The sequence below is a fragment of the Nanorana parkeri genome, unplaced genomic scaffold (genome assembly GCF_000935625.1).
Source record: "Nanorana parkeri isolate BGI_ZX_2015 unplaced genomic scaffold, ASM93562v1 scaffold2510, whole genome shotgun sequence".
NCBI lineage: Eukaryota > Metazoa > Chordata > Amphibia > Anura > Dicroglossidae > Nanorana > Nanorana parkeri.
This window is the reverse complement of record NW_017308778.1, coordinates 96543-108546: the sequence shown is the minus strand read 5'-3', so window position 1 is coordinate 108546 and position 12004 is coordinate 96543. Positions and strand designations below refer to the sequence as shown.

Here is a 12004-nt window from a genome sequence, read left to right as displayed (position 1 = left end):
CCCTCTGCTCTGTGCATCATGGGAGTTGTAGTACAGAACCTGAACGGAAACTTTTCTGGAGCTGAAATTTCTGTTATCTCCGCGGACTCGTGTGCAGTCTAGACCGTTGTCAGCTCAGAACGTAGGACTTGCTGGCAGGGCGCTGGGGCTGGGTAGCTCAGCGTAGGACTGGCAGATCGCTGGGTAGCGCAGCGTAGGACTGGCAGATCGCTGGTTAGCACCATGTAGGACTGGCAGATCACTGGGTAGGACTGGGAGGGAGCTGGGTAGTGCAGTGTAGGACTAGGAGGGGACTGGGTAGGACTGGCAGGGAGCTGGTTAGTACAGTGTAGGGCTGGCAAGGAGCTAGTTAGGATTGGCAGATTACTGGGTAGCACTATGTAGGACTGGCCGATCACTTCGTGGGACTGGCAGATCGCTGGGTAGCACTATGTAGGACTGGCAGGGAGCTGGGTAGTGCAGTGTAGGACTGGCAGGGAGCTGGGTAATGCAGTGTAGGACTGGCAGGGAGCTGGGTAATGCAGTGTAGGAGGGCACTGGGTAGGGCAGTGTAGGACTGGCAGGGAGCTGGGGAATGCAGTATAGGGGGGCACTGGGTAGGGCAGTGTAGGACTGGCAGGGAGCTGGGTAGGAGGACTGGTCGCTCTGAAGTCATGGCAGGCACTAGCTGCGCCTCTGATATAGTCCTGACCTTCTCAGTGGACTCTGTGCAGGTGGTCCCGGGCCTGTTGGCAGTTGCTGTGGTTCTGGGAGCTGTGATTGGAGTCCTTGCTGCAGGACTGCTGTGCTGGTATGTGCTTTTGCCCCTGCTCTCCAAGAGGGTAAGTGATCAATGTCCTTGTGTCAGGTACACGTTATATTATTATTATTATTATTATTATTACTGACAGATCAGCCTGCAGATTGCTTGTGTAGCTCATCTAATTACAATGAATGAGCCACAAGAAAAGCGATTGATTGCTGGAGGTTTTAGTCTCTGAACTGAAAATCACTTGTGTAGCCCAAGTGTTGAGGTGCCCTCAGACACCTTACAATTATCTGCCAATTTTTGGCAGCAATCGCGTTTGCGTCCGAAAATCTTCCAGTTGATGGGAAGTGCACAACCGCAATTACTGTACAACTGGCAGATTTTCATCTTTCAAGCAGACAATAAAATTTTCCTCTAGTTGTACAAAAATCGACAACAACAAATCTGAAGATAAAAACTGCACATGCTCAAACGAAAATTTGGTCATTTGATTGGCGAAAATTGGCCAGTTAGGCCCCATTCATACCAGGGCGACAGCGTTTCAGCGCGTTTTCCATGTGATTTCTGGAAGGGCGTTTTTATGAGTGTTTCATCGCTGGAACGGGATTAAAATGCCCAAATACGCTCTGATCAGCATATTTCTATTGAAGCCTATATAGAAATGACTGATCAGCACTGAAAAAGTAGCTCAGGGAGCAGTTCGTGCGACAGGAAGATTGAAACGCGCGATTGCATGAACGGCGCCATATTAATGAATGGGCTTTTAAATGGTGTTTCATAGCAGGACAAATCCACCAAACGGCAATGCCCTGGTGTGAACGGGGCCATCGTGGAGCTGACGAACGATTATCGCGATCTATTTTGGCTGTTTGAACGAAAATTGAACCAGGGTGCGATAGCGGGACAATAAAAGTTGTACAATGGGTTGTAAGGTGTATGGTCACCTTTAGGCCCCATTCACACTGAGCGACATGAAAATCGCGCGATTTTATATGAGCGATATTGAGCGACTTTTTCCTATTGGGCTGTATGCAATCAGGAGCAAAATCGCTCGAAATCGCTTGAAAAAAGGGTCATGCGACGAGCTACAAGCGATGTTGAGCGATAATGAGCAACGAGATGTGAACATTGAAATGGATTGGAGAAGCTACATAGAGCGATATCGTGTGAAAATATGAGCGATATCGCTGCAAAAATCGCTCGATAAATCGCTCAGTGTGAATGGGGCCTTAGGCTCAAATCCCAAGAGTAAGGATCTCTAATGTAGTCATGTGACTTCAATTTTCAGATTTTATTGGACTATAAGTATCATTATCCCGATGTAATCACTTTGTGAATTGAGCATTTTGTCCGCTCTGGTTTTTGGATTCAGAATTGCATTTCTTTTGAATAGCTGACAGTCAATTTTTGGCTGCTGACCATAGATTGCTGGATTTACACCTTTTGTGCACTTTGGCCCTCTTCACTTAAAGGAGAACTATGGGGTTCTATCTTTTTTTTATGAATGCATTCCTTAGGCTAAATAAGTAAATAATGTAATTTACGCTAATTAGCCAAAATGCACAGTAAGGCTTTAAAACCTTATTTAAGGTGGTGGGCGGGGCTAAGCGCCGCAATGAGAAGACATCCCCACGTATCTGACGGAATCCTCCCCACTGTGACTGACAGCGATTCTTGAGAGCTGCGGCGCGTCCACGAATGTATGGACATGCGCAGCAGCTCTCTCCTTACCTGCACGTCCCCGTGTGCCAGCTCCTTCCCCCCCTCTCTCTCTCTCTCTCTCCCTCCTGACACTGACATACTAAAATGATCGTGGATCGCTGATGACAGAGGGGAAGGAGCTCTCTCTCTTCCCACTGTGACTGACAGCGATTCTTGAGAGCTGCGGCGCGTCCACGAATGTATGGACATGCGCAGCAGCTCTCTCCTTACCTGCACGTCCCCGTGTGCCAGCTCCTTCCCCCCCTCTCTCTCTCTCTCTCCCTCCTGACACTGACATACTAAAATGATCGTGGATCGCTGATGACAGAGGGGAAGGAGCTCTCTCTCTCTCTTCAGCATTTACTACAAATGGGAAAGTCCATATATGGTAAATTATGTCACTGGAGATCCCTGCTGATCGGATCCACCCACCACCTTAAATAAGGTTTTACAGCCTTACTGTGCATTTTGGCTAATTAGAGTAAATTACATTATTTACTTAGCCTAAGGAATGCATTATTAAAAAAAAGATAGAACCCCATAGTTCTCCTTTTAAGCAGACCATCTTGGGGATTTATTTTTTTTGAGCATTTATACCAGCGTTCCTGCAAGCGCTTCAGGCTTGAGCGTGCTATTTTTAGACAATGCAAAGCTAGTTACTGAGCAAAACAAAGTTTGAAAAACGCACTTTTGCGCATGTGTTTTGGACTTCTCGTTGAAGTCTTATTGGGGTGAAAATGCTCCATAAGAAGCTCATGGACTTCTTCCAGTTACAAGCCCCAGAATACTTAGTTGTGAGAACAATGGGATTCCTCCTGTTGAGCGTTGTGGTACTCCAAGCTACGAAACGCTCAGGTTTTAATGTGGCGCGCTTTATTATTTATGTATTACAGTGTTTCCCCGAAAGTAAGACCTACCCCGAAAGTAAGACCTAGTGCTATCATCAGGGATTTCTGTAATATAAGACCTACCCCGAAAATAAGACCTAGTTCGGTGGTAGGTCTTATATTACAGAGATCCGCTAGGTCTTACTTTCGGGGTATAATAGAATTTTACATGTCACGGCCGCAGCTCCCTCCCTCCCACCTTTCTGGCTCCATACACGGCATTAGGGCAGAGAGCGGCCCCAGTCCTATAGGCGGTCTAAGAAGCCGCATAGCACCTGTGCTGCCTCCCACTTGGGTACTCTACTGTGCATGTACTCGCCATTTTTCTTCTACTGCCTACTGAGCCGACTCTGCAGTCCTACACAGGAGGTTCAGAACTCTGCGCCACTACATGGGGTGTACTTCTCAGGAAGTGGCGGGTCATAGATGTGGGAATGTATGGACAGAAGACTCTGGGGCTTGAGACAGCGGTTCTGGGGAAGGCTTTGTCCCCTCTGGGGACACTGTTTCTGCTAGCTCTATGCTCTGCTTCTTTTTCCTGTCACTACCCAGCTCAGGATCATTTGCAGCACTCTCCTGGGCAGCCTCCTCTACACTGCTATCCCGAGAGCTGTTTACTTCATTAGTGTCTGAATTTATAAGGAAAATATCTGACCTATTAGAGTCCTCAGACCACAGGAGTCATAAGTGAGCCCGCTCTCCTGCCCTCTCAGAGTCCTCCTCTGACCTTCATGTATCTGCTTTTGTTCTGCGTGAGGAAGAATTTCTTCTAATTCTATGGATTCAGCCCAGGAGATGGGCCTGTCTCTTGACATCTCTCCTAAGCTCAGTTGTCATGGTGCATAATTTTTGCAAATTAGAACCGCTTACACCAGCTTTGCCAAAGCTCACTGGTCTGGGTTCTTTAAAAATGCCCAAACCTGCCAAAACCTTCTCTGGACATTATACAGCCGGTGTGGTATGGTGACTGGGACTTACTCCTCCTAAACCAGGGGTGTCCAAACTCCGGCTCTCCAGCTGTGGTGAAACTACAAATCCCATGATGCATCTCTCTTCGGGAGTCATGTCTGTGAGAATCTTGCAATGCCTCATGGGATTTGTAGTTCCACCACAGATCGAGGGCCGGAGTTTGGACACCCCTGTCCTAAACCGTTTGTTCAGCAATACCTTATTGAAGAGGGTTTACGTAAAAAATTAAAATTTAACAACCCCAATAGAGGATGTTTCTGTAACTTAGTAGCTCTCTCTAACGCACTTTTTTGACATTGCAGGTCCTGTTGTGCATCTGCTTTTGCCACAATGCCGACGTGTCACACCATATCCCTATGATTTGCGCTATTGCATCAATGGCCTGGTAGATATCCAAATCACCAGAATGGGTCTCATGTCTGTACACATGCAGTATTGAAGAAAATAGGTCACCAGCACTCCATAAGTTAAAATGAATGAGTACTTTTAATGGACAATGATGTCACAGAAATCCTGTGACATCATTGTCCATTAAAAGGACTCATTCATTTTAACTTATGGAGTGCTGGTGACCTATTTTCTTCAATCTTGTGTTTTGCACGGTGCCATCCGTGAAGTTACTTCGAGCACCATTTATTTGATTGTTGGCCGGGACTGCTGAAAGGTGTGCGGAGGGCACCTCCATCAACTGTACACATGCAGTGACTCATATGGCGTAAATGCTGGTCTGTGGAAGTTCCTTGCAAGAAGCGCCTCAAACACAAGCTCTTTACTGGGGAACACCTGTTCAGCAAATCCTTGGATACTTACATTAAAAGAGAACTATGGTCCAACATTTTTTGGCCATAGTTCTCTTTAGGTTCACTATGTCCTCCTGTGACCCAAAACTCAGCATATAGCGGGCATACAGGGGTCCAGCTGCGACCAGTCCAGGGGTCGCCTTACTGTTAATTTACCGTTAAAATAGTGTTCATGTTTGCATGAAGGTTCTGGGTTTGATGGTGGTATGCTTCAATAAAGTCCCCAATGCTTAGTTTCACCCCAGGCCATCAGGCACAGACAAATCGTTTCAGTCCCTGGACCTCGCCATTGGCTTGTTTAGCAAGACCAGGCTGGCCCTAGTATGGTGGATCTCGAGCTCGGCACTGATATTGGGGAAATCCTTTATTCCAATGGTTTGGATAGTGCTCATAACAGATGTCAGGCTGGGGAGGAGTCCTGGAAACCTCTCGGAATAAGGGACCTGGTGAGTAGATGAATCTTGCTTCCCAGCCAACATCCTAGAGATCAGGACAATTTGGTTGTGCTTTCAACACTGGACACTCCAGCTACAGGGCCAGTCAACCAGGATTTAGTCAGAGAAGTGGACCCGATTTTAGCTTGGGCGGAATTCATGTTCTGGCCTTGTTCACCTGGAGAAAGGTCCTTTGACCCGCAGGTGTTTTGGGCCCTTTTTCACAGGTGGACCTCCTGGCATCCAGGTTCAACAACAAATAGACAAGTTTGTTATCAGGACCGAGGATCCCGGGCCTTTAGAGTGGATGCTTTGGTGTCTCTGTGGGATCAGTTCAGCCTGATTTACACCCTCCCTCCTCTGAAACTCTTGCCACGACTCCTTCACAGGATTGAGACAGAGGGCATTCCAGTCATCCTCATTGCTCCCAGTTGGCCAAGGAGGCCAGGATGCATGGACGTAGTCAAACGCCTGGCAGACTCCCCGTGGACACTTCCTGATTATGCAGACCTCCTTTCTCAAAGACCAAATTTCCACCCTGCTTCTTAGTCTCTGGCTTTAACAGTCAAGCTGGTGAAATCCAGGTTCTGAAGGGCAGAGGCCTTTCAGACGCTGTAATCCATACTCTCTTGAAGGCTATAGTCAACCAGCCCCAAAGTCTACCATTGTACCTGTAAGGCTTTTTTGCTTGATGTGAAGTGAGGATGTTTCTTCCCAGGAGGTACTCCAGGAGATGCGTTTTCTCTTTCCTCCAGTCTGACCTACACCATTGCTGAGCCTTGAGTACTAAGGGTTAAATTATTTTACAGAGAACACTTGCCTCTCACTCCGTAGCAGATTGGATTTGATTTAAATCAAGTCAATTTAAATCACGCTTTAAGGCCTCATTCACACTGCCGCGCATATATGCGCGTATAGTACCATATGCAGCATATGCAAATAAATGGCTCCATACACATAGCTGCGCATGGAGCCGTATATTTGCATAGCGTAAAAATGCGCAAAAACAGAATAGAACCGAAATGTGTCCGGACAGCGCATTCCTGCGTATTTACGCACATATACGCACGTACAGTTCATTGACATTTCTATTACGAATGATGCATTGTGGGATTGCAAATAGTGCACGGATATACGCATATACACGTGCATGTACGCGTATATACGCAATATACAATGCGTTAATGAGGCCTAAATCATGTGGGTGAATGAGGCCTAAATCATGATTTAAATCACTTGTAAAAGGCTTAACTTAAATCAACAAGATTGAAATCATAATTTTTAAAGAGCAACTGTCATCTCTGTCCCGCAGCGGCTCCTTCTCTGACCCACTGTTGACTCACTGACAGTCCTATTCACTTTAATGGGACGGCTGATGATGTGGCAGTGACACAACAAGGTGAGGGATGTGGCGGGCAGCAGGTGAGTGGATGCCCGCTAAGTGCTCGTTAAATGTAAGGACTCATTCTTGCTGGTAGTAAGAATCTATAATATTATTATTTGCAAACAAAATGAAGGTTTCTTATTTTGGAATCATAAGCTTTCAGGTTAGTAAAACAGCGATATCAGAACCGATTTTAGGTTAATCACACATAGTTGGAGAACTACTCAAATTCTTTTATTTCATTAAAACAATAACATTGTTACATATTCTTGTATTTGCTTAAACATCAATGTTTAGTAATGCATCAATGCAGTGCATGTTATACAGAGCTTGGATGCATTGATTGAGTTTACCAAAAATGGAAATATTGCATAATATACAGCCTCATGCTAAGCTAACTAGGCTCCATTCATGCTGAATAAACTAAATTAAAAATATATCTTAAATAGAAAACTATATTTAGATAGATTTTTACTCCAAAATAATTTTATTAAAATAAATTTGATAAAAATCAGATTAATTTTTTTTTTAAATCATCCATTTTTTATTCACCCTGCCCCTTAGTGAAGGCTTGTGTGTATGGATTTGCTCACATTTGTAGCAAATACCTTGTAGGCACTCTAGTGACTCTGTGAGACCTCATCTTTGTCCTATCGGTGCTGCAGAAGCAACCTTTTGTACCTCTCAGCGATATCCTTCTGACACTATGCATTCATAAAGGTGGCCATACACTTTACAACCATCGCAAGACCTTAGTGGTTGTAAAGTAATTTAAAAAACGTACGATCTGCCCATCTTAGACAGGCAGATCGCACTTGCGATCATCGCAAGCCCGCCCCCCTGAGGGGCGGGCTTGCAATGACCGCAATGCTGAAGGGCAGTGTGCGTGTGCGCACACCGGTCCGTTCCGGATTTGTCTCCCAAACATCATTCAAACCAGCCGAAAATCGTAAGATTTTCGGCTGGTTTTCTAGCATGCTCCTTAGACAAAAGACGTGCGACTGTACAGTAGAAACGGTTGCACGCCTTCATTCACACTGCACGATTCTCGCGGGATTTCCCTCAATTCACGTACGAGAACTGTGCAGTGTATGGGCACCTTTAGGTTGCCTTCCTTGTCTCCATTACTTCTGCCAGGTGTGCTTCTAAATTGGCTGCCTTGACTTGTAGATCCTTTTCTGATTATCCACAAGGATATAGTGCTGAATAGTGCCTAGCTTTGCCTTCCATCTCAATGAGCACAATGCCCTGCCATCCTTATGTTCTGCTCCTAAACATCCTCAGGAAGTCTCTCTACACTGTTTACACATGGTTCAAGCCATTCATGTTTAACTTTCTGCAACTGCTTCCAACCACAAGTCTGACTCCACTTTGTTATTCCTGAGGATTCCTGGGGAAGCTGACTTCTTCTTTCACTCTTGGTAGATGGGTTTGGCAAAATATTGCTCAGGCCTATGCCTGAATTGAAGGGTAAAGTTCCCCACAAAGCCTTCCAGCATCAGGCTTTTGATTTCCCAGATCTGTAAAGGTGCCCATACACCTTACGACCATCGCAAGACTTTTGTTTTGCGATGGTCGTAAGCTTATTAAAAGCTCGTACGATCTGCCCATCTTGGACAGGCAGATCGTACTTGCGATCATCGAAAGCCCGCCCTGCTGAGGGGCGGGCTTCCGATGACCACAATGCAGAACGGGCAGTGTGCGCACACCGGCCCGTTCCGCAGCTGTCGAACGAGCAGGCTAGAAACCCGCCAACAATCGTACGATTCTCGGCGTGTTTTCGAGCATGCTGGTTCGACAAAAGACGTGCGACCGTACAGTAGAAACGGTCGCACGTCTTTGTTCACACTGCTCGATTCTCGTACGATCGCGGAATTTCCCGCGATTCTCGTACGAGAATCGAGCAGTGTATTGGCACCTTAAGGCTGCCATCTGGTCCTCTGTTCACACTTTTGCCAAATGTTACCAGGTGATCAATCAAACCTCTGTGGAGATGGCTTCAGCCGCAAAAGTTCTTCAGATGCTGTCGCCCTCTTCTGTTATATTTCCCTGTTAGGGGTTTGTTTGTGCTGTTTTCACAGGCCTGTTAGTTGTCATTCTCTCTCTTTCTCGCCACTCTGTTGAACTGCTTTTGGACATCCTATTGGTTCCAGAATTAACTCATGTGATGTACGATCTAGAAAACAGGATTTTTGTCTTTGTAAAATAGATTTTTTTTTTGGAGTACATCACAGGACGCAGGTCCTTCCCCTTTGGGTTCTGTGATCCATTCTTGTGCTGCTTGCTACAAAACTGAGGCAGGCTGTGAGTGGGAGGAGTTACTACACATGGCTGTCCCTACAGATTTGATTGATCTGCCAGTGACCAATCACCTGAAGGCAGCTGCATAACCAATTGGTTCCATAATTAACTCTCTGTGACCTGTGGTTTACTCCAGGAAACAGATTAAACAGGTAAGAAAATTGAAAATCAATTTTTTTCATTTTCTACAATCTTCATAAATCATATTTATATTTCATAGATAAAATAAATCAGTGATTGGGAGCTCCGACTTGTTAATGGGCCTGCAACATTTGGATTTACAGCACACAACTGTGTGATTGACGGGTGTCATGTGCTACCTGTCTGTCGAAACCACAGGAATGAACATTTCACCAATCTGAAGGCCAGTTTACTGACCTCTATAACAGTTGTTGGCATATTTTCAAATTCAGGTAATTGAAATGGCAATTTATTTTAGTGATGAATTTAATACCTCCATGTGCAAAGTGCTGATGAATCTCTGGAGTGCTTCCTTCAATACTATGCTTAATTATACTTTTATCCGTATAAATTGATCTCTTAGCCCCTATAAATTCCATCAGAGTGTTGTGGGATTTAGCTGAAAGATTGAAATCATGTTAAACATTCAAACTAAATTATTAAAAGGTTCATCAAACATTAATCTCACTCGGAGAATAATCTTTTTGGAGGCAAGGAAAAAGATGATTAAATGTACTAGGAATATCTTTTTAAAGAAAAGGCTCTGGAACTAGTATACAGACGTCTCCAGATCAATTATATACATTGTAGGGATGTATCGATACTGGTGTTGGTGCTGACACAGGACATTTTCACGAGTACTTGTACTTGTGAAAATGCCCCGTTACATAGCGCTGATGCCAGCGCTGTAATTTTTAAATAGTTTCGGGCTGCTGTTACAAGTTATCCGTCCGGATCACTTGCATAGCAGCCTGCTCGTCTGTCCCCGGATCCTCCCCTCCAGCCGCTACCTTCCTGCTGTGGTTTTCGGGATTCCCCACTCTTCTGGGGGACCTGGGACAAAGCACATGCCTTCAGGACAGAGAGAGGGGAGCAGAGCAGAGATCGTCCCTTCTCCGCTCTTCTCTATGATCAGTGACACAGGACCGCTGTACTCGCAGCACTTCCTCTGCCAGCTGTCACAGACGATAGAGCACACATGCTGTATCTTCTGTATTGGAGGGCAGGCTCATAAAGAGACCATGTCACCTCCGAATGATATCACATAGGTGCTTGTGACCCCCTGTGTGATATCAATAAAGTTAAGTGGGAAAAAATTAAAAAACAAAAGCAATGCAAAAATACAAAATAATAAAATAAAAAGGTAAAAAAAAAAAATGAAAAATATAAACCAACCCCACCATCTGTGTGTGAATAAACGCATGCGCTGGGCATTGTGTGTGTGCGCGTGTTGAGTGCTGCCTTCACTCCACTGTGTGCCATAGTGTGGTAGTGGGGCAGCAGCGCTCTCTAACACACACAGTGCAGATTAAAGGATAAGTAATTTGGGAAAATGGAATTACTTACCTTTGGGCGAACAGTCCTTCTCCTCCGCCGGTACGGGTATACTATCTCTACCCCATGCTGCCATCCAGTGCAGCCCTGCACTATGGATTTTAAATTTCACTTGCAAATTGCGAGCACTCGATGGCCGGTGCAGTCAGGTGACCACGTTGACCAATGAGAAGTGCTTCTTAGCATGGTTACTGTAAATATGGTATTGGTTAAAATTATTTTTTGTATCGGGACAAGTATAATCATGGAATTATGGACATGGATATTGTAATCAGCACTAAATTGGAAGAGCAGTGATCAACATTAAGCAGGACTTTTTTTTTTTTCTGTCCACAAACTTACAAATGTGTGCCATAAAGAAGATGACCGTGGATGGGCAAAAGAGAGAAAAGGCTGAATGTGAGCTGATCAAGAAAAGGAAGCAGTGCAAAGAGAGGTGGCAGACAGAGAATCGACTAGGGCAAGAGAGAGGAGACCATAGGAACTGATCGTGGACCAGGGACGAAACATGCTGGGCATGAACTGATCATTGACCGTTGAAACAATAGCTAGAGAACATTGTTGGGAAGGAGGGGGGTTGTGGAGCAGGGGTGCGGAATTCCTACTGCCCGACGCCCGGGACATGCAGTTCCAGGCCCTGGGCGGGTAGTTTTTTTTTTGTACATTTAGACTTCTTCGGGCAAGCATGGCTTCATGGGGAGCCGCTGTACATTTAGCCCTGCTTGCACATTTGTACATTTTATACCTAATAAGTACCAGCCTGTGTAACCCCCTCCCTGCTGTGAACCACGGCAAATGAGCTTAGGCTGGAGAGTGGGGAGCAGAGCGAAGAACATCCGTTCTTTGCTCTGTGTAATCAGTGAGACTGGAGCTCTGTAATCACAGCGCCACCTGTCTTATCTGTTAGAAACTGCGTAGAAGATCAGTTCTGTGCTGGAGGGCAGGTTCCATAGAGAACCTGTCGCCTCCAAACTATCACATAGGGACTTGTAAGCCCCTGTGTGATGGGAATAAAATTAGGTGGAAAAAAGATAAAAAATAAATTAAAAAGTAAAAAATCTGCATGCAAATTAACGCACGCGTAGGGCACTGTGTGTGTGCGTTTCTTACACACGCAATGCACATTAACCACTTGCTGTCCAGGACTGCTTCCAGAGAAGTAGTGTGGACAGTGTGGGGCTGCTTCCAGAGAAGTAGTGTGGACAGGTGGGGGACTGCTTCCAGAGGATGAAGTGTGGACAGTGGGGGTGAATGCTTCCAGAGAA

General features: G+C 45.5%; 1 protein-coding gene across 1 annotated transcript in view; it reads left to right on the top strand.

Annotated features, from left to right (window-relative positions):
• The first annotated feature begins 642 nt into the window (after window positions 1-642).
• The window catches only part of EVC (EvC ciliary complex subunit 1), an 83770-nt gene continuing 72408 nt past the window's right edge, over window positions 643-12004 (top strand). Inside the window, exon 1 of the mRNA XM_018573735.1 lies at window positions 643-821. Coding sequence (XP_018429237.1) covers window positions 654-821 — 168 coding nt within the window. The 5' untranslated portion in view covers window positions 643-653. The remainder of the gene's footprint in view (window positions 822-12004) is intronic.